This window comes from Panthera pardus, unplaced genomic scaffold (genome assembly GCF_024362965.1).
Source record: "Panthera pardus isolate Hobbes unplaced genomic scaffold, ASM2436296v1 HiC_scaffold_24, whole genome shotgun sequence".
NCBI lineage: Eukaryota > Metazoa > Chordata > Mammalia > Carnivora > Felidae > Panthera > Panthera pardus.
Genome location: NW_026526810.1, coordinates 114,806,438 through 114,829,406, shown reverse-complemented (window position 1 = coordinate 114,829,406; position 22,969 = coordinate 114,806,438). Strand labels below are relative to the sequence as shown.

The 22,969-nt window shown below is 43.3% G+C and overlaps 1 protein-coding gene across 32 annotated transcripts in view; it reads right to left on the bottom strand.

Annotated features, from left to right (window-relative positions):
* NRXN3 (neurexin 3) overlaps positions 1–22,969 on the bottom strand; it is a 1,570,655-nt gene that overhangs the window by 1,450,585 nt on the left and 97,101 nt on the right. For 26 of the 32 annotated variants that reach the window (XR_008417276.1, XR_008417277.1, XM_053889672.1 and 23 more), the window contains exon 3: positions 18,419–18,436. The exons of the other annotated variants lie outside the window; for them this stretch is intronic. Coding sequence is in view for 24 of the 26 variants with exons in the window: in XM_053889672.1 (XP_053745647.1) it covers positions 18,419–18,436 (18 nt within the window). In the remaining 2 variants the exon portion in view is untranslated. The remainder of the gene's footprint in view (positions 1–18,418; positions 18,437–22,969) is intronic. 32 annotated transcript variants of the gene reach the window in all.

Here is a 22,969-nt window from a genome sequence, read left to right as displayed (position 1 = left end):
CAAGGACACTCTTTGGTTTACTGAACTGCTCTGGGCCTCACCTTAAGAACCTTCCACTCGCCACTGTTCTATGCAATGCTCAGGATTTGAAATAAATCGAGTAAAGATTAGGTCCCTTAGGAAGGAGACTCAAGATGTGAGGCCAAGCATGTTTCCTTCTTTCTTTTAAATGGCTTTTTACACTAATACATGGTCACTGTAGCAGTTTTGGAAAATTCAGAAAAGAAAAAAAAAATCCGTTGTAATCCCACCATCCAGAGGTTACCACCCAATTTTATTTTCTGGATACGATATTCTTTTCTACAAAAATGGAATGAGTTCCTGCTTCCAAGAGTTGCTCAGACAACCTGAAACTGTTTCCCCTCTCACCTTTGTCTTGGACAGTGACGACCACAGCCTTGCCTTCCATCGCTTCCCCACCCCCATCTTGTCCTAGAAGGTCTCTGGCCCTTGATCAGGGAGGTCGAGACCAGCACTGAATGGGTTAAAGAAGGTACACCAAAATCCCAATTAACAAATAACACAACCTCTGGCTATGTTCTTAAGGAAGTCAAGCGAGGCTATTAAGAGCTCGTTACTTCATGAGAAGCGTAAACTCTGATAAATCTATTAGAAGAAAAGATTTTCCAACCAGTAACGAACTGCACCAGTTATTTGCTCTACCATCGCTTTGATTACTACTGGAGATATTTGACAAACTCCGTATCACCACACAGAACCTTTGCCCAAAGCGAAATTCAGGGACATACAGGATTAACAAAGGAGAAAAATCTCCATAAAGTATAGAAATCCCTAAATGTTTTTGGAGATTACTAGATTTAGAAATGTAATCAGAGGCAAAATATGGGTCAACCATCTGAGTTTTAAAAGATCAATGATATATTAAATACATAGATACATGTGTCATAAATGTCATGGAATCTAGTTTTTAAACAAATTTCATTAACCTATAACCATATTTTAAATGCACATTTCTGGCAGACCTAGGATTAATATACTCACAGAGGAATGGAATCATGGTTAGGGTTAGGGTTAGGGTTGAATTTAATCAAAAAATTAAAAAATAATTCTTTGTCTTTTTTGGGAAAGGATAATAGGAGAGAAGACAAAAGGCCCTATATTTGGCTAAGAGAAGCCTCAGTGGAAGTCACTGTTCCTAAAATGCCTGATATTTCTGCACCAAGCCATCGCCTTCACCATCCAGATCAAGAGCGCTAAAGGGGAGGTCTGGGGCAGGCAGGTGGGTTATGTGTAAAAGTGAATATTCATAGGAGAGTTGTAAGAATTAAGAATGAGAAGATGGGGCACCTGGGTGGCTCAGTCGGTTGGGCGTCCAACTTCGGCTCAGGTCATGATCTCACAGTCCGTGAGTTCGAGCCCCGCGTCTGGCTCTGTGCTGACAGCTCAGAGCCTGGAGCCTGTTTCAGATTCTGTGTCTCCCTCTCTCTCTGACCTTCCCCCATTCATGCTCTGCCTCTCTCTGTCTCAAAAATGAATAAACGTTAAAAAAAAATTTTTTTAATAAAAAAAAAAAAAAGAATGAGAAGAAGAAGGGACACCTGGGTGGCTCAGTCCCTTAGGTGTCTGACTTCAGCTCAAGTCATGATCTCGTGGTTTGTAAGTTCAAGTCCCACGCTGGGCTCTGGGCTGACTGCTCAGAGCCTGGAGTCTGCTTCAGAGTCTGTGTCTCCCTCTCTCTCTGCCCCTCCCCCACTTGCACTCTGTCTCTCTCTCTCAAATATAATAAATAAACAATAAAAAAATTAAAAAAAAAAAAAAAGAAACGAGAAGAAGATCCAAGAAGAAACCTAAGAGCAAAAGAAGGGGTTAAAAATGAAAAGAAACTAATACTGTACTATATATTTGCAAGTTGTTAAGAAAGTACAGCTTAAACGCTCTCCACGAAAAAGAAATAGTGATTATGTGAAGAGATGGAGGTGGTAGCTAATGCTATGGTGCTAATCATTTTGCAATATTTAAATATATGAAATCAACACCCTGTACACCATAAACTTACACAACGTTGCACATCAATTACATCTAAATACAGCTAGTGGGGAAAGTTTAGAATTTTTTTAAATTTAAAAATGAAAGGACAAACATTTCACACTTACAATTAAAGATGTTTAACAGCTCAGAGAAGACGTGGTAGAGTCTTGTCTTTTTTTTGACTCAAATAGATATTGTAAAAAAAAAATGTACTGAATGAAGATTAAACAGGACAATTGGTATAAGAGGGAATCCAAAGCCCTGGAGATGGGGTTCATCTATGCGTTACATGTGTTTCTTTAAAGCAGGGTTTCCCAAAGTGTATTTCAGGGACCACCTACATCAACCACCTGGGGATGCTTAGTAACAATGAAGATCCTGGGCCCCTGACCCAGGACCCTAATAAGTTAGAATCTTGGGAAGGAGCCTGGGGAAAAGTCTGAATTTTAAACAAGTTGCCCAAGTGATTCCCATGCTCACTAGAACTTGAGAGCTACCCCTTTAGAATGGCATATAAATCAAATTTTGGTAAATTAAGTTGTATGATAAATGCATTAAGAGGAATTGGATATTTAATGAAACCCTGCAGTGGATCCTTTTGTAAAAGAAAGAATCCTTTTAGAAGGCAAATAACCCACCACCTGTGTTTTTTAAATTCAAATATGTACTTATCAGGCTTTATTAAGCTATATATGTAGTTGCAGTACTGCAACTCGAATAAGATATTCATATTCTTCAACTTACGAAAATCTTAAATAGAAATATTAGACCAAGAATGTAAATCTGGGATCCTGATGTTAAAATTGGTTTTGCAGGCAAAGAAGCAAAATGGACAAGAGACAGGATGGTGGAAGGGAGAAACTACAACCATAATATGGTTGAAGTTTTATTTTGCTTTTGGACAAGGAAATTTTATTCCACTTTCAAGAGCTTTTATATCAGTATCTTCTCTTACACAAATCTATTCTCAACGCTTGAAGGGTCAAGAACTGGAAACCAAGAATCCCAGAGTGTCCAGTTCTATTCTGTAATGGTTTCTGTCCCCTCTTATTCCCAGACTCTCCCACCTGCTGTTAAAAATCTCAGCTGCTACCCCTCCCCACCACTCCACTCCCCGCTCCCCCCCACCCCTGCTGGTCAAATGAATGGAAGAACTAACAATCCACCAACCAAGTGATGCAAGTACCTACTAGATGCAAAGACTGGATAAGATACTGGAGATTCAAACAAGTATGGTAGATGGTCACTAACCTGTAGGAGTGTAGAGTCTAACTGGGAAGATGTTATGTGTTTATATTTACATAAACATGCATGTGATATATATTACTGGTATCTGACAGTGAAGTAAAGGGGTTAAGATCAAGGACTTCAGAGCCAGATGTGAATCCTAGCTTTGTTGCTTTCTAGCTTGTGACCCCTGGTAAATTTGCTGAACATCTCTGTGCCTTGATTTTCCTATCTGCAAAATTTGGATAATAATAATGCCAAACTCATAGGTTGTTTTGAGGATTAAATAAGTGAATATACATAAAACTGGGCCTGCACATGGTAAGAGCTTTCTAAGAGTTATTGTTGTTATTTTTATTATGCTTTAAAAACATACTGATGTGTGAGGCAACACCTAGCACAATAACTGACACATAGATGGTGCTCAGTACATGTTTGGTGACTGAATGAGGAATGAATGAATTGGTTATTACTAAGTGTCAAATGATGAATTCAGACAATAAAGACCACAGGACTGTGAGGGGGACCCTGGGTGTACAGGAAAGGTTTTTGGAGGAAAGTGGGATTTGAAATTAACCTTGGAAGATGGTTTAGGATTTAAAGAGATGCAGGACACTCCAGGTAACACCACAGGGCAATTGGTATAAGAGGGAATCCAAAGCCCTGGACCACAGAGTGAATTTGCATGGGCTTTCCTGTTCAACTTTCCAGAAGGACCTAGGACACTGTCAGGCACATGGTAGGCATGTAATACATGCTATTCAAATAACAACAAACACATATAAACAGTTCATATAAGGAAGAAATGAAAGGTGATCTTAAGAATGAGAACAGGAACCATTGTATGAAAGCCTTGACTTTCAAGGCTAAGGATCTTACAGCTGGTGGGGCACACTGAGGGTTCATGGGCAAGGGAATGACCCAGGGAAAATGATGTCGAGGAAGATTGCTTTGGCAATGGTGCGGACAGGATAGATGAGAGGGAAAAGAGACAGAGGCAGAAAGATCAGTCACAGGCAGAGGGCCTAGATTAGAATTGTGGCAACGGGGAGGAAAAGGAAAAAGAGGATCCAACAGGCGTTGGGTGACTGATGAGGTTTTTCAGGGGAGGAGTGGATGGGAGGCTGAGTGAACATTGTCAGAAATAGGAAGGTGGGGTGGGTTGGGAGATGAATGGGCAGTGAGGGCAATAATGAGTTCTGTTTTAAGCATGATGAGTTGAGGAAACAGAAGAATCACTTAAGCAAAAAATGTCTAGGGTGCATTTTAAAATGTAGGTCTAATGTCTGCAAGAAAGTCAGGACAAATATCAGGGTATATCACCTCTCCTTCATGGAAGAGAGGGTCTGTGCCCATGTAAGTCAATGAATCATCAAAGAAAAAGGGGCTAAGCACTGAGACTTAACCTGGGAAAGATGGGAGGGAAGTATGAAGATAGCTTGGAGGTTCTTTTATTTTTTCCATCATATTCAACATTAAAATAAAATTTTACATTCAAAAAAGAAAAGGGAACGATATGGCTTTCAAATATAGATACAGAAAATAATGCTCAAAAAATCTTAACTGAGAAGGATATAATTAGTAAGGGAAAAAAAGGAATCTATGCTGGGTGTGTGTTATCTGTGCGGTTGATGAGGAAGGGGGAAAAATGAAGACTGGTCTTCTCATCAACCTCAGCAACAGAGGGTCAGCAATAGCCCTGCAGGCTACACAGCCAGCCCTGGTACTAGCTAGCACCTGGCTGGGTTTGGAGTTTGGCATTTATTCCAGGTATGATGTTCAAGAAAAGACATGGCTTGGAACAGGGGCTCAGGGAAGCAAAAGGGACCACATCTTTCCTCAACAATCTCACCATGAGCTCTGGATTTGAATAGATCCTCAACTAAGACTCAAAAGTCAGCTCCATAAAAGTTCACCTAGTGGAGGGTAGGAAACCAGAGGTGGGCTCGGATGAGCCTTTGATAGGCAGGATATTGAGAATTGCCAACACGGAATTCTTATGGAACTACAGCACCTTTAAAGAAAAAAAAAAACAATTACAAAAAATTGAAAGCAACTGAAAAGTGTCTCCTATCTAGATGTGACAACCTGACAGGGTGCTATGCTAGCTGGATCCAGGGACCATTCTGGATCCCAATAAGATGTCTAATATGTTTATCCTTCATCTCATTCTTTCTAGCTATATCCTACCCTCTTGTGCCTACCTATCTGTGTGCGCAAGTTCTCAGGGTAGATGCAAGAACAAGAAGAGAAAAAGATCACCAGTAGGTAAGGCACACAAAATTGAAACTGCCGTAGAACAGACTGTAAATCATATGTAAATTATATGCAAAATATACGTATGGCCCTCTAAATACTGTTACATCCTTTGGGAAAATCCCCATGGAGATAGCAGCTTTGGCAGCTTGGGAGAATGGAAATGGCTATGAAAGCAAAGTCATTTGTAAGCAGCTATGGCCATCATGAAGCCTGTCATGAGAATGACTGATACAGAGAATAGAAACCATTTACTGAAATAGGCAAAAGGAAGATGCAGTGTTCAGGAACCAGGCCAGAAGTTGAAGGCCTTCATCATTTAAGCTAATAATGTTTCCCTCTCAAACCTATAATATCCCACCCACCTCAGATGGTTTTCAATCCATCCTACCTTCCTTCATTCTGCCTGAGTAACTGGGGAAAGTATTTCAAGGGAGGAAAGAAGTCACTCATGGGAGGAAAAAAAAAAAAAAAGATTCAGGAAAAAAAAGCAAGTGATTCCTGCCAAGACTTTTCTTTCATTCACTTCCAGGGTAACTCTTATCCCAGTATAAAATCCACATATATCATCTCTTTTTCCATGCTGAAGTAGAGACATTAAATGTCACTAATTGCTGCAAGTGCCAAGTGCTAACACTGAACGCCTATGAAGCCACAAGAACTTTTTAAAAGGGTAATTACATAAAATCAGAAGGTAATAGAAATAGTCATTGATGTTTCCAGAGAAACTAAGAAGATGTGAAGAAGTGAAGGTGGTAGGGGGTGGGGCCAAATGAGGAGAATCCATAAGCCACAGTGACTACGGGGTGACTAGGAATTTGGAAAAGAGAGAAGAAAGAAGAAATATACAAGTTGGCATTTTAAGTACTCAAAAGAGAGGAAATCTGGTTAAATCTGGAAAAAGAATTATGACAATAGCTAATATTTGTTACTACAGACAAGACATGGCTATGTGTCATCTTATTAAATACAACTCAATGGGAAAGGCATTGCTGTAATTTCAAGTTGACAGGTAAGGAAACCAAGGCTTAAGAGGCACAGTCACATTAATTAGTGAGTGGTGAAGTGAGGATTCTAAGCCAGCAGATGGACTCTCCAGGCTGTGATGGTAGCTATGACACGAGCCACACTGCCTCCTTCAGTGCTGGTGGATAAAGGAAGAGACAAGCCTTGGAGAATTCAAGAGCAGAAAATAGTGCCTGGATATTAATTCAACTTTATTTATGACTCTGGTCCAGCATGAATAAGGAGCCCTTTTAAAAGGCCACCATCTCCCTCCCTCTCCCCAGTCCCCACACCCAGATTCTTCTAAAACATGAAGCCTTTACTTACTGGGGCATATTTTAGGGCTATTAAGCCACCTCCCCTCATTAAACTGCAAATGTGAATATGAGACACACTCAGGTTCCCCAGCCATTGACACTGTCCTATGTGTGAAATCCTCAGAAAGCAAAACCAAAGATCTTCCTTCAAAGACAGGAGCAGCACAGGGACTTTGAATGAAGGAAAGACAAAAACAGGCAGTCACAGACTGAGGAAGTCTGGCACTGTTGGGTAGGAGACATAACTCAGGAGATAGGGTAGGAAAGGAGAGAGGAATATTTAAAGGGAAGAGACAGGTCTGAAAGAAACCTTCACCTATTTCCACAACTGTGCCCAAACCAGCCCTCCTCTGGGCAATTCCCTGACCTTCATCATGGACTGTAGTTTCCTTGTTCTATCAGGGGTTCACCAGCAGTTTACAGCAGAGCCTACGCCTGCTCAACATTTTGATCGGTGACCTGGCTGAAAACATTCATTGGCACGTGTCTGGATGTTGTGATGAACTAAAGCTGAAAGGAATAGCTAATTTGTTATATATCAAAATCAGAGTCCAAAAGGATGTGGACAGGCAAAAGTGAAATTTAATCTTAAGGGACAAATGTAAATTCTGGCACTTAAGCACAACACCTCCTATCCCCTCAAAATAAAATAAGACAATAGTCCTCCCTCTTCTCAACACTGAATGTACCAAACCTACGGTTTTGGTTCAGAAAATGGTGTCATACACTAGGAGGAGCATTAACAAGGTAGGATGTGTCCAAAGGAGAAAATCAAAATGGTCAGGGGTCCAAAATGACATCATGTGAAGAATGGCTCCAGGAACTGCTACTTACAGCCTAAACAAGAGCAAGCAATAAAAGGACAGGAGAGCTGCCTTCAAGTATTTTTAAAGTTGCACAGGCAAGACAAGGGAGCAAGCAAATTTGGCAGGAACAGAGAGGGTGGAGTAATAGGGGAAGTCTCACTTTCCAGAAATGCCACAGAAGAGAGTCAGAGTGGGGTTTCTGGAGATAATTACCAAAAATCTATTCCAACTCAAAGACACTATGCCTCTATGAACCAAGATGATCTCTAAAGAGGCCAGCTATTAGGTTGAATCATACAAAACCGAGAGTTGACTGCTTTTGACCTATAAAAATGACTATTTTAAATGGTTCAAACTAATGCTCTGAGATCACCATCCAGAATCAAAAAGGAAGAGAGTAAACAAAGCTTCAATCAATCACCTGACAGCAATCATGAGCTGACACTTGGGACAATCACCCGTTTACATATGTTTTTGGCTTTTCCATGAGCCGTGAATAGGACTGGGGATGAACTGAATAGTTGGACTGATGACAAAGAGAGCCTGAGACTAATTCTCCAAGCCAGATGCACTCAGGTCCCAGCTTTTGGGTTTGCCTTTCCATGTTGCCACCATGTGCCATTCTCACCACTAAACCCTTTGTAGGATATAATTGTACGAGCCCACAAACTGTTTACTTCTAGACCAACAGTGTACTTACAGCTTGGTGGCTGTACTGAACAGAAAGTATTTCTTCTAATGTCACCCAGGAATCACCAATAGCTTCTGTATGGCATAACCAGGGGGCAGAGGCAAGAACCCAGGGCCTTTGCAAACTATTTCACCTCTTTAAGGGTGGAAGGTGGGTTGGGGTTTCCTCTTGCATGAATACCATGGAAAAAAAGAAATGGAGGCAGTCATGCTTTATACCCTAAGGGTTAAAGGATCTGCAACTGTGGCTTTTAGAAGAGACTCTTCCCAAAGGAGAAGTTCTTACACTCCAACTGTCATGAACTTTTCTAAAATTGTTCTTTATTCATAAATGACACGAAGCTGGAAGGGACAGCTGATGCGCTAGATGAAAGAACTTTACCCTAATAGATCTTAGTGTGCTTGATTTTAAAAATCCAGGGCAGAATTGAACAAAATCAAAGGATGATCCCAAAGTCTAAGTCAAATAAGCCATTTCACAGAACAGGAATGGGAGAGAAATAGTTTAGCAGCAGTGCACACAAAACAATAAAGATTTTCAGTGACTTTATGTTCAACTTAATGTTATAGTCATTAAAAAAACAAGCAAAGGTATTTCATACCACCACGGATTCAAGTAGGAAGTCTAGAAAAAGGGAGCAGTAGGTTCACTCTCTAATGAACTGGTTGGGACATGTCCATAATACTGTATGTAGTGTGGGCATGCTTCTTTGGAAAGGATGCAAAAAAAAAAAAAAAAAAAAGTCATTTTTTGGAAAACAATGATCTGGATGAGAGAACTTAAAACCCTTGTATGAGAATGCCCAAGGAAACTGGAGATATTTTAGCCTTTAGAAAAGAAAATCCTTAAAGACAAAAGCCCCGTCTTCAAACACTGGGAGTGTAATTAGATCTATTCTGTGTGTCTCCAAGGGCTGGAAGCAATACAGGTGGTAAAAGCTAGAGTGACTCAGAATAAGGAAGAGCTTTGGAACACTCAGTGCTCTTGGAATGGGATGGAATGGTGAAAGGAGCAATGAGCTGCTCATCACGGTAGGGGTTCAAGCCAAGTCTGAATGAACTCTTACAGAAGAAATTAAAAAAATTAGGTGCACAGAGTCTTCACAACCTTTTGGGTCCTTTCCATCCCTGAAATGCTGTTTCTAACAACAGTTTCATGAGCACATACAATGTGACAGGTAGTGGGGATGCAAGCATGGATAAATCTCTGTTCTCAAAAAGTACGATACCTCATGTCCTTCGAGAGCCCACAGTGGCCAAAGAAGGGGCTTGTGAAGGACAGTACACAGCTGACTATAATGTATTATGATGATGGCTCTACTAGCCCCATAACCTAAGGTGCCACTGGACCTCAAAGGGGGAATCATTCATTCCATCCTCCTTTCCACTTGCCCCTCCAACTTCCTGCCTCCCTTAATGTTTATAAGGTAGAAAATAGTGGCTAATGCTGGAGCTTTCAAGTTCCTTTACCTTCCAGATCATGTTGCTTTAAAACAGTGGTTCTCAAACTTTGGTCATTATCAGAATCACCTGGGGGAAATGTCTTACTTTAATAACCCCGGATCTCCTTTACTAGCTTTCCAGGGGATTTTTGATGCTTACCAAACTTTGCAAACAACTGCTCTAAACCATCCCAAACCTGAATTCAAATCCCAGCTCTACCTCTTACTACCTATGGGATTTTGAGCAAGTTAACTCTTCCATGCCTCGCTCCTGTAAAATATCTTCTCAGGATCACTGTAACAATCACGTGCAACCACGTATGGACAGCACTTAGCACAGTTCATGGAACACAGGGAAGGCTCAAAAGTATGCAGTCATCACTGTCATTATTAAGAAGAGTGGTACATCTGAGCCCTCTCTTTGCCCCACCTCCCGCCTCTTGGCAACACCAGTCTTCCAACAAACTGGCAGCACTAACAGACCACCTGCCTAGTGTATCCTCAGGTGCCTTCCTCCATGGTCATAGTCAACTGAGTTGCCCCACAGGGGACCCACTGTCCTCAACCCTCAGCCGCATTTCATCTCCCTAGCCCTCCTGAGACCTAGCCCCACAAACCGACTAGCTTAGCTCAGGTCCTTACCAGACCTTGCTAGGTAGGTCTCCGGACTGAGAAGGTCAACAAAGCTGCCATATACAAGCTGTGTGACTTACCTAAGTTATACGGAAGTTCTCTGGTCTCAGTTTTCCACCTGTACAAGGCAGGAATTGGTCTATAAGAGTTTCTCTATGGTCTCACCAATGGCATTTTGAGGATACATATCTTTGAATGAGACTCTCCCACACATTACAGTGCATTTAGCATTCACTGATTCTTCTTAATGCCACCAATGCCTGATCATCACTGGAGCAATAACTATATACCCCACATGTTTGGCAGGATCAGGAGGGGTGGGGCAGTACTGTTCCAGTGAGATTGTGAGATATTTCTAATGATGTTTTTCCAGCTCTAACTCTGACCTTGCCCTACAGAACTAAGAAACAAACTGGGACCATAAGCAGCAGCCGAGTAGGTCTGCCTTGCCAGGACAGTAAAGGACATGATTTTAAAATGATGTAGAAAAAGGCACCAAGGGCCAGTGGTCTACCTCCTTGAGTTAGCCAAAGCTGGAGGCAGCTCCCCACCCACACTTACTCATCAAGAAGAGCCACAGCAAGGTGGGGGTGGGGGGGGGGAATTTTCCCCGGCCCCAGTGGGCAACTGGCTGGAAGCCGATCACTGTTAGCCCAGCTGAGGACCCCCTTCCAATCCAATTATGCACAGCCATGGTGGATTCCCTACTGCCTACATCCCCCACTGACCCAAGCCCAAGACAGGCACTGAATAAAGATTCAATTACCTTCTATCTCAGGGTGAACACCTATACAAAAAGCAGACTTTCTCTCAGAGGAGTGAGGGGTAAAACTAAGAGCTGAGTCCTGAGCACTATTTATTCATTGAGCCAGTATTCATTCCATTCCTATGATCTATTGGCACTGTTTCAGGCCCAGAGCATAGAAACAGTGAACAGGGGTGCACCTTTGTGGAATGTACATTCTGGTGAAACTTATGATGCCAGGAGGCCTTTCCAGGGCCAGACACACCAGCGTTTGCATCTTGCTCTGCCACTTTTTTCTGGCTGGAACTGGTCAGTTAACATCTCTGAGCCTCAGTTTGTTCATGGGTAAAATGGGCCTAATAACAAAATCTATTTCCTGAGGATGTCAAAAAAACTAAATGATGTGTGCAAAAACTTAGGTCTTTAGTGCCTGGCTCATAATAAAAGCTCAGGTGTTTTTCCTAAGAAATAAGGGAGAAAAGCAAATGTGCCCAAAAGAATAGGAAAGAAAAGACAAAATACTGTACAGGTACCACTGATGTTGGGAACTGTTGAGTCTTTGGTAACCAAGAAGGCAGTTTCCTGATTGCTGTTCCCCAATGTATGTCAGTTGGAGGCTGGATCCTAAATCCTCAGAATGAAAGAAGCCTGAGAGGCCATCTGATTTAACCCCTCCACACTAAAGAAAAGAGAGGTTGCATGACTTACCCAAGGCCACACAACCCCCAGGGAAAGTAGCAGAGCCAGAAGGAGGCAGAATGAGAGCAGAAATCCCAGATATGTGTTTAAATCCTGGTGCCTACCATACCTGCTTCTGACCTTGGGCAAAGGATATAACATCTTGATGGGTGCCTGGCATACAGTTGGACCTCTGAAAGTATCGGTCCCTTCGTTCCCCCTCAGTGGGATTCCTCGGCCTTGCTTCACAGCAGTCGTGGCCAGGATCTACGTTTGAGGGACCTCTTCACTGAAGGCATAAAGATCAGGACGGATGGGAGAAAATTTGTGACAAGGGGAGCATAGCAGGTGTCTTTCGAGGGGCTCTCCAGCACAGGATTGGTGGCATGCCTGTGAATAGTTTGGAAGACCAAACAGACCAAAGAACGTCTTTTGTTTTAAACCCTCTGAGCCCAAGTGTCTTCATCTGTGAAATGAAAACATGTGGAAAGGATCAAATGAGAGAACTTACAATACTGGCTAATTTATACATGGTTTACCATGTGCCAGGCACTGCTCTAAAGACTTGACATGCATGAGCTCACTTACACAACAGCCCCTGTTGGTGAAGGTACTTCCTGTCCCCATTTCACAGATGAGGCAAGTAGGGCCCACAAAGGGAAGGTAACTTGAACAGGTCCTACTGTTCATACGGAGAAAAAGCTAGGATGTCAACCCAGGCATCTGGCTCCAAGTCTATGCTCTAGACCAAGGGTGGCAAACTTTTTCTGTAAAGAGCCAGATGGTAAATTTTCCAGGCTTTACAGGACACACAGTCTCTGTCACAGCTACTCAACCCCGCCTTTGCAAAGCAGCCAGAGACAAAACAGAGACAAACAAGTGTGCCTGTGTTCCAATAAAACTTTATGAACACTGAAGTCTGAATTTCATAAAATGTGTGCATCACAAATTATTTTTGCTGCTTTCAACTATTTAAAAAGAGAAAAACCATCCATAGCCCACAGGCCATATGAAAGCAGGCAGCAGGCTGGATTTGGCCCCTGAGCAGTTGTTCACGGAAACTTGTTCTATCCTGAGCTCCCCTGACTCACAGTATGTAAATTCTTAAGTCGAAAGGGCCTGAACAGTGACAGGCACAGACTCAGTGGTCAGAGAGTGTTCATTCCCTTTCCCTTCCCTAATCCCATCCTCCCTCCCAACTCCTGTCAACCCAGAAAAACGGAAGAGACGAGGAACATGACATTCGTGGCCCCAAAGGGGAGAAGCTGGACTCTTTAGGTCAGCACATCTCAAGCGTTAATGTGTGTACATACACCTGGACATGTTGGTAAAAAAGCAGATTCTGACTCAGCAGGTCTGGGGCAAGGCCCGAGATTCTGCTTTTCTAACAAGCTCCTGCGTGAAGCCGAGGCTGCGGTTCTGGGGGCTCTCCTCCACGGAGCAACTTCTAGGGCAGACCCTCCGTGTCCATCACACGAGTCAGACACGTCGGCTCTGTGTCTGACTTTGGGTTCAGAACAGTGTCCCTCCCAGAGACAGGGCTGGACTCCCCAGAGACAGGGCAGGGCTCAGGACAAATAATCAGGTCCCCTCTCCAAGGACAGCCTTGAGATGACTTAAACTGAAGGGGGAAGACACCGAGGGCAGAGATCAAGAGTGGGCAGACGGAGGCTCAAGCGAAGGCCATCAGTTGCTTCGGGCAACAGCAGACCGGGCCTCCTCTGGGCCTCGGCAGACAGCAGCCCCTCCTCCTGCGCCTGCCAGGGCTCTGATGGACTGAAGCGAGAGGCCTATTTCCTCATCGGGCCTCTGAGTAACTAGGGCACTTGCACAAGGTCACAGTTATTCATTTAAATTCCAGCTCTAATCAGCAGGCGGTCTGAGAAATTATCCCTTCTGAGGAGAGAGACTGTCATTGGAGCACCATAAAGAGCCCCTCCTGGCTGGAGGGGAAGCACTGGGGGAGGGGAAGGGAGGGTTCTTACACCTAGAGGCCCCAGCACTGTTCCCTGCCTCCTAGATCCTTTTCTCGCCTTCAAAGGGCTTGCTCTCCCCTTGGAGAGAGTTCTAGAACACATGGGAAAAAGGGAGAGAGCTAAGGGTGTGATATGGTACTGGGCTGGGCCTGCCCACTCCTGCCCCCAGGCAGCACAGGGAGACCATTGACAAATCCCAGTATGCCAGAGGCATGGGATAAGTACCTGACAAGGGTCTCTTGCAGGCCACAAACTGGTTACCTGGCCTTGGAGATGTCCCTGCCACTCCCTGGGCCTCAGTTTCCTCCTTTGAAAAGTAAAATAGTTGTACTCTTTGGACAGGATGGCCTTTCAGCTCAAATATGGCTCAGGGACCCTACAGACTCACAATGCCCTGATACTTGTTCCCACACTCCTTGCTCAATAAATTTTTTGAGGCCTTACTATGTTCCATGCACTTCGCGGAGAGCTAAGAGTACAGACACAGATAAGAGGCCCACAACTCTGCCTTGGAAATGCCAAGGTTTCAAAGAAAAAGAGCACACTCTTTGGAACCAGACAGATCTGAGATCCTTGTCTTGTCCTAGCAGCTGGAAATTCTGGGCAGTTACTGACCCTCCCTGAGGCTTTTCTCATCTGAAAGAGGACAGGGGAGGGTTGAGGTAAAGAGTTAAATCAGAGCTGAGTGTCCCTCACCTCCTTCAGGTCAGCACCCTACAAATGCCTGGTGCTTTTTTTTTTTTATTTTTTTTTAACATTTATTCATTTTTGAGACAGAGAGAGACAGAGCATGAAGGGGGGAAGGTCAGAGAGAGAGGGAGACACAGAATCTGAAACAGGCTCCAGGCTCTGAGCTGTCAGCACAGAGCCCGACGCGGGGCTCGAACTCACAGACCACAAGATCATGACCTGAGCCGAAGTCGGACGCCCAACCGACTGAGCCACCCAGGTGCCCCTGGTGCTACTTTATTATCTGAAACCTCCCTCCTAGGGACTAGGAGGAGGGGCTGTGGATCTTCCCACACACAAGTCCAGTGAAGTACCTATCACCTGCCGCTTTTCTCCTGGGTGTTTCCAGGACAGTCTCTCCAAGCCCCAGCCCATCTCCTGAACCTTGAAAAAGGTGCTGCCTGCCGGGCCCCATTTCCAGCTGCGTCTTATACAGTAGTGTTCCTGCTAACCAATAAATTACATGTAAAATTGTAAACATGTAAAATTAATCAATCGTCCCTCACAGTCTTCCAGCGGCCCCTGGGTAAACAGTTACATTAGCTCATAAAATCCCCAATTTGTCTTCCTGAGGGGAAGGGGGGAAAATCAGTGAACCACTAAAGGCTTCTTGTTTCAGAGCCACAGCACTGCTGGCTCCACACTGCCTGGCCAGGGGCTCAGAGAGGCAGGAGGCTGCCGCTGACCTCAGCCAGGGCCAGGCAGCCCAGGCTGCCTCCTGCTACGTCCTGGGCCACAAGGAAAGTTTCTGAACTACTGATTTGCTTCAGGCTCAGAAACCACGAAAAAGCCAGGGGTCCGGGTTGGGGTGGTTACAGGATTGGCTATCAGCTCTTGACCCTTCAAGGGCAGAACAAAGAGTGCAAGATTTGGAATCAAGCAGGAACCCTCTCTTGGCCCAGCTACTAGATGGCTGGGTGACCTCAACACAACATTTAACCTCCTGGCCTCAACTTCCTCTGCAAAAAAATGGGACTCAGCAGACACACCTTAGAGGGTCATTAGGAGAATAAGGTGATGCAATGCTCATTGCAATGGTGCTAAGCTGGACTAATTATAGTTGCTGTTAACTAAGGGAGGGTCACCCACCCCTCTGGAAAAAAGAAGCCTGTGTGTCCACTGCACTTTACTCCGCCATGCTGTTTCATCCAGGACCAATAGATGTCTTTGTGAGAATTACAAAAAGGTGCCCCCTGGTCAGAGGCAGCCCCAGGATCATAGGCTTGGCAAGAGGAATGCAGGCTGGATATCAGCCCCACTTACTCCCTCAGCTGGGACCCTCTGGACAAGACACAACACACACAAGCCAAAGTGGGGACCATGGGTCACCTCTCTGCCAGGAACCAGGATGAGGAGGGGTTGAGCCAAGTGGCACTTTTCCAAACAAAACTGCAGGTGTTGGGCTTACTACCTCACCTCCTTGAGGTATTCCAGAAAATATCATCTGAACAGAGAGCGCATTCCTGACCACCCTCTATAAATTAGCAACCTACTTTTTAACATTTTTGTTTTTCTCCACAATGCTGATTGCCTACCCTCTGATACAATACATGTATATATTGTATATATAATATGTATATAGGTGTGCGTTTATATCCAGTTCATTAGTTCACTGTCTTCCCTCAAGTAGAATAAAAGATCCATGAGGACAGGGATTGTCTTCTGTTTTGTTCACTGTTTTACCCCTAGTGCCTAGAACAGTGCCTGGCACATAATAGATTCTCAATAGATATTTGTTGAGTAAAATATTATTAAATAGAAAATTAATTTAATGGTATCTTCTTAGGAAATGCTGTCCTGTGCTTCATTTCAACCACCAATTATTTTCAAAGGTGAGGTAGGGACAGAAAAAAAAAGGGAAATCCTGTGTATTAGCTGGAGATAACTGTATTATTCTTTTTTGTATGGCTATGTAATATACCATATAGATCAATGGTGAGAAACCCTACTTAAGTCTGGGTGATTCTTTAAACAGGAAAGGAGGGAGGGAGGGAAGGAGGGAGGGAAGAAAGGAGGGAAGGAGGGAAGGAAGGAAGGAAGGAAGGAAGGAAGGAAGGAAGGAAGGAAAGAGGGAAGGAAGGAAGAAAGGAAGGGGCATCTGGGTAGTTCAGTCGATTAAGCATCTGACTTCGACTCAGGTCATGATCTCATGGTTCGTAAATTTGAGCCCCACGTCAGGCTCTATGCTGATGGTTCAGAGCCTGGAGCCTCCTTCAGATTCTGTGTCTTCCTCTCTCTGCCCCTCCCCTCCTCCTCAAAAATAAACATTATTTTCACTCATATGTGGATCCTGAGAAACTTAACAGAAGACCATGGGGGAGTGGAAGGGGAAAAAAAAAAGTTACAGAGAGGGAAGGAGGCAAACCATAAGAGACTCTTAAATACTGAGAACAAACTGAGGGTTGATGGGGGGTGGGGGAGAGGGGAAAGTGAGTGATGGGCATTGAGGAGGGCACCTGTTGGGATGAGCACTGGGTGTTATATGGAAACCAATTTGACAAAATTATGTTTAATATAAAAATATTTTTAAAAAATGAAATACAGTAAACCCTTGAACAACACAAGTTTGGACTTTTGTCAGTCCACTAATACATAAATTTTGTTTTTAAATATAAATAATATTATAAATATAAAAAAAATTATAAAAAAATAAACATTAAAAAAATTAAAAATAAAAAAGAAAGAAAGAGAGAGAGAAGGGAAGGATAAATTCATTTGGAAAGAGGACTGCTAATAATGAAAACATCACATTATCTCTAAGCAAAAAATCAATGATAATCCCCTTAGGAAATGTTTACAAGACCTTCAGTTGCTGAGAATTTTCAGTGATGGAATTTTCAGTATGTTTCAATGGAAGGTGCCTGGGCTTTAGAGTCCCAAAGTCCTAAATTCAAACCCCAGAGCTACCACTGACAAGCCCTATGACCTTGGGCAAATGGCTTAACCTGTTGGGCTCTCAATTTCCATCATATTAAAATATAATTGAATTGATGTTATAAGAATTAAATGTTAAAATGACTAAACAAGAAAATGTATGTGAAAATAGCAAAGAAAGATGATATTCCCTTCTCATTTCGTAGGGTTAATTACTCCTCTTAACTCAAAATTCTATCCAGTTTAGAATGATCTCCAAATCATTCTAAGTCATCTCACACTTCTTATCCATATATGGTTGTAACCTCTTATATGAGCCTGTGTGTGTGTGTCTGTGTGTACATATATGTCTGTACACACAGACACACACACAATGCTTACAATTAGAACTCTGGATGAGTATGCATTTTAAAAAGAGAAATGCACAATTAGCATGAGAATGGTTCTTCCATTTGTTCATTGACAAAAACCATTCCTCTTCTTTATATTTTCATTTTTTTTAAATACAGTGAACATGTATTAGTTACATAACCTTTTAAAAATTGCCAATTTCATTGTGGGGCAGGGGAAAGCCATTTCTTAGATTTCAAAGAAATAAGACTTCTTCTCTCATCACATATTTTCTATGCTAAGTATTCATATCTTCAACTTTCAACCACATGAAACTATAGAAGATAAGTAGATTTATGTATGACAAGGCAAAAATGCTCATTAAATTGGAGAGTTCATATCTTAAGAATATCTTTAAAAATATTTTCCAAAAATGCTCATTTTCCATTTCTTTGATTCACCCAGAAATTTTAATCAGAAGGAAGTGACTGTATAAGCATGGGAACCACATTCCTTTGGTTTTGAAATGGTTTTCAAAACCAACATGAACACATCAATTCAAGGCATTTCTTATTCTCAACCCAAATCAATGAAAACGCAATGTACTTAGATTTCTGTTCTGTTTAAGAGTCCCTAGAAAAAGGTCTCACTCAGAGTCAAACCATGCACAATCTGGCAGAGGGGAAATTTCCACAGCAGCTGTACAAACACAGAAACTCACCTGGACCTTGACTGACATCTGTGGCAGCATTTTCAAAGAGGGAAAGGCAGAGGAGAGAAAGGGGGAGAAAAAGGAAGAAGAGTGTTAGAAACACACACACACACACAGTGCAACGTGCCCTTGCATGACTATCATGTTCATGCAAGACCCCAAAGGTACTCAACCTCTGAGCACTTAGTTCTACCTTCACCCAAAAACCACCCATGCAAGCTGAGGGGCCAAGCTCCCTTTCCACTGTGCATGTAGCAAGAGAGGGGTGTTTCACATCTGTCCGGAAAGACATCATCCTGGAATCAGATAGGGCTCCAAAAAAGCCAAGCAGACTGGAATCCTGCAAGAATATTGGTTAAAATATTCTGGTTGATTTCTACACAACAACACCCAAGCAAATCCTCCTCGCCTCCAGATACAGAACACTGGACATGATGTCAAGCAAGTTTCCCCACAGAGAGAAAAATAATAATAAACCACTCCCTTGAGGAACAAAGAAAAAGAGGCATAATAATTAAGAGCAAGTTGCAGCATTATTTACCATATAGGACTGAAGGACAGAAGATAACAAAACATTTATAATCCCCTCCCTCCCTGATATACCCAGGGACCATCCTTTATCACAGACAGCAGCGTGTGTACATGAGATTGTATGTGAGTGGATCATTTGCCATACAAATTGAAATCCTGTCTCCCCTTTTAATTTTTCTCCTTGCTTTTCACCCCATCATTAATGACAGGAATTGCCATTTGAAATCACTTTTGACAACTACAAATAAACATCCAGCCCTAGGAAGGTTGACATTTGAATTAAGCCAATGAACTTTCAAAAAATGAAGAACGGTTCACTCCCATTGTCTTCATGAACACAATCTCCTCCTCCTACCCTCAAATGCAAGATAGAATCGTGCTGAGAAGCTAAGTCAAGAGCAGGCCAAAGCTTTGTTAAAACCTCTAGACCCAACCTGAAAGGATATACCTGAGCTAAGAAGATGGAACAGGGGGTTTCTTCAAAAACCATTGGCCATCCAAGCAATCCTGGGTGACTCACTTAGAAGCATTGAAAGGTAGACCTGGGATACCCACAGACATCATCTAGCTTAATTCATTTTTGGCTCAAATGGGGGATGAAAGAGGTTGAGAGACTCTTGCAAATTCACGCATTTAGTTCAGGTACAGAGACTAGATAAGACCCTAGACCTCTTGAATCCCACCCAGTCCAGCATTTATTCAACAGAAACCCAGGTCTCTCAAGGGCATATGGAACCCAAATTTAGTTTGTAGGCTAAAGTGAGCATCCTGAAGCCATGGGAGAGACCCTCCTAGCTAACCCATGAGTAAGTAATGCATTATCCACTGCACCTCTAATTTGCTGCAATTAGTTTTGTAAAGCTTCAGCAAGTTCCTTAGAACTGTAACTCTTGCCCCAGGAAAATGCAGGCATTGACCTAAGAGAGCTGTGCCCCCCACATCCAGGAGGGGCAAACCCACAGCAACAGCTGAGCATTTCTTTAGCCCACACCCTGTATTCCCTAAAAACTGTATCTGCCCAAAAAGACTTCTAGAGAGCTCTGAATCATTCCTCAGCCACACCCCCTTTCAGATTTTCTGGTAAGTTGCTAGATTCAGGGGTGGAGTGGAAGGAAGAAGTGGCAAAATAGAAGAGGTAAGAAGGGAAAACATTCTGTATAAATAACTAAGCAGGGCCATTAACCGTGACTGATGGATTGCCTAGAAGAGTGGTCATTAAAATACCCCTTCATTAAACAGGATATCAAACTATTTACACGTGGTGGAGTTCAGTGGTGGGAGTGTCAACACCAGTGTTCATGGAAACATGCTCTTTGGAGGTACCAACATGCAAGGGAGACAGGATACCTTGGAACCCCAAAGTTTCCCATTTCAACATTGTGTTTACAATCTTAAACTCTGGAGAGAGACAGGTTTGAGTTCAAATCCCTGCCTACTGAATGGCCTTGGATCAATCACTGAACCTCTGAGTTGTTTTCCTCAGCTACACAATGGGAAGAGAACAAAACCTCCCTCATGGCAGTGTTAGGAGATTAAATACTTGTAAAGCACTTAACTCAGTACAAGGCAAACACTGCATAAACGTTAGCTGTGCTGATTGTTATCACTTTGAATTACCACAGACAGAATTACCAAAAAATGTTGACCAGATGGCTCCCTGGAAACACCAAGAGACCACAGGAATTAAGGTGTGTGTGTGTGTGTGTGCGTGCGTGCGTGCGTGTGTGTGTGAGAGACTTTGGTTCAGTTCTACTTGTCAATGAAGGCATGTGTTCCAGCCCTCCCCCGCCTTGGGTCTTATTCCTCCCTTCTTCTCCTCAGTGGGAAGTGGGGCAAGGGAGGGTTAAGAGATTGTAGGAGAGCAGGTACAGGAGTCAAAACAAATGCTGTTCTTGTCTCTTTTGTTTTCCCTCCTGAATCCTTAATTGGCCTCAGTTCTAGTCATGAGCATAAAACATACAGCATCTCTTCTCGCCAAAGAGGGGCAAAAGACCACCAAGATAAGCTTCCTACAGTGAGGGGTAGGGTCCAGGTTCAGTTTTTAGCTGTGTCACTGAGCTGGAGGCAGTTCTGAACGTTGTGTCCAACTTGAGGAAGAGAGAGACACAGTGTCACCTGGCCCCTGTCCCAAGAAGCAGTAACCTGAATCTCCACATTCAATTCTAACCAAAAGAATAAAATGGCAAAGGTTGATGGGGGTGTGGGGGAATCATCTGTTATATTGCCTGTCGATCCTTTACCCCTTCTTTCTTGTAACAAGTTGCAGTTATCTTCTGGGGAACTCCTTTCCCACCCTAAATCCATGTGGCTTGGTAGAGATGACCCCCACCCCCACCTTAGCTCCAAGAGTAGCCATATGACTCAGACCAAGTCACAGGAATTGACACAGAAAGGGAGATCCACAGCTTGATTGCCAGGTCTACAGGCTATGTAGACCTTGGGTCAGTTACTGAAACTTTCTGTGCTTCAGTTTTCTTATCTGTAAAATGGGGATGATAATAGTTCCTACCACCTAGTGTGGCTGTGAGGAGCTTAGAACAGTACCTACATTTAGAAAGCCTTCAATGTTAGCTAGTAATTTTATTACCTTCATATATGAGAAGACAAGGGTATTAAAAATCTCTCCTGTGGTCACAGAGCAAGGAAGGCTGACCTAGGATGCAGCTGTGAGCATTTCTGATTCTATGCCTTGCTGCCATTCCACTTCCTAGGTGACCATCCCCAGAGCTCCCTCTGTCTGTGGTTGCTACTGGTCTGCAGCCTAGAGTCTATGTATGGGGAAGCAGCATTGGACCCCAGGACTGGTCAAAGAAAAGGTAAATACGAAAATGTGTGTATGTATATCAATTTTTTGTGGAAAAAAAGGGGAGCAAATTGCAGAAGAAAAGGCAGTTGACAAACAAATAAGATTGATCCAGGAGAGGCGGCATCCTCACCCATGCCGACACTTCCTCTGTTCCCCCCCACTGTTTTATTTTCTCACACTGCTGGGCCTGTAGTTTTCCAGAGCACCACTGCATTTAAATCTATATTCTATTTTCTCTCCTAGAAAATAGGTCAGACCCAAGACAGAGTTCACCAGGTGGGATCCCAAAAGATTTGGCTGGGCCTCGCCTCCACGAGGCTGGCTGTGCAGCCTGCCCCACCCTCCCCAGAGCTCCTGTGTGTGTGTGTGTGTGTGTGTGTGTGTGTGTGTGTGTATGTAAGTAGTGAGTGGGGGGATCTTGGACTCCTCCCTTGTGAAATGATCTAGACCAAATGAAGGGTGAGGCAGGAGAGCTCCCTCTGGAAACACAACAGGAGCAGATGAAGGGTCCCTCATTTTTCCCCCATGGTTAGAAGAACCAGATCTTCCCACACTACAGTAAAGTGTTTCCTTTTGAACTTCAAAATAACCATGCTGAGCATATGTACTTGTGGCTGAGGTTATTGTTGAATACACCATAAGTGTCTGCTGGATACTGAGTGAAGGGCGAATGCCCTAATTTACTTCTTCTCTGGTTGTGATGCTAAAGACAGTAGGTGAAGTGTGGCAATGGCAGCCAAATGCTTCCTCTCTGGGTTGCTCCCCCATCCCTGCTTTAAGCATGGCATTCCTAACAGAAATAGCCCCAGATTGGGCCAGAATTTGTTTTCATCAGGCATTTTTTCCATCAAGATCAGTGTGAGTGCCAGAGCTAGGGGGCCAGAAGAGAGAAGGTGCAAGGTTATGAGAGCCAGTCCTCAACCCCCTACCATAATAGAAGTAACTAACACTAATTGAGCAAGTCCTGCCTGCAGCCTATGCATGTGCTAAGCACTGGACTGAATGGTCTTTGTCAGGCATATATAAGGCCATTTCTTACTTTCTTCAGGTATCAGCTCAAATATTACTTCCTCAGGAAGGCCTTTCTTAACCACCTTCACTAACATGGGACCCTTCTCTGCCACTTACCCTGATTTTCCTTTCTCATGGCACCAATCACTATCTGACATCACAGGATGGGTCTCTGCTTTTATTGTTTATATCCCCCTGGAAATATAAGCTTC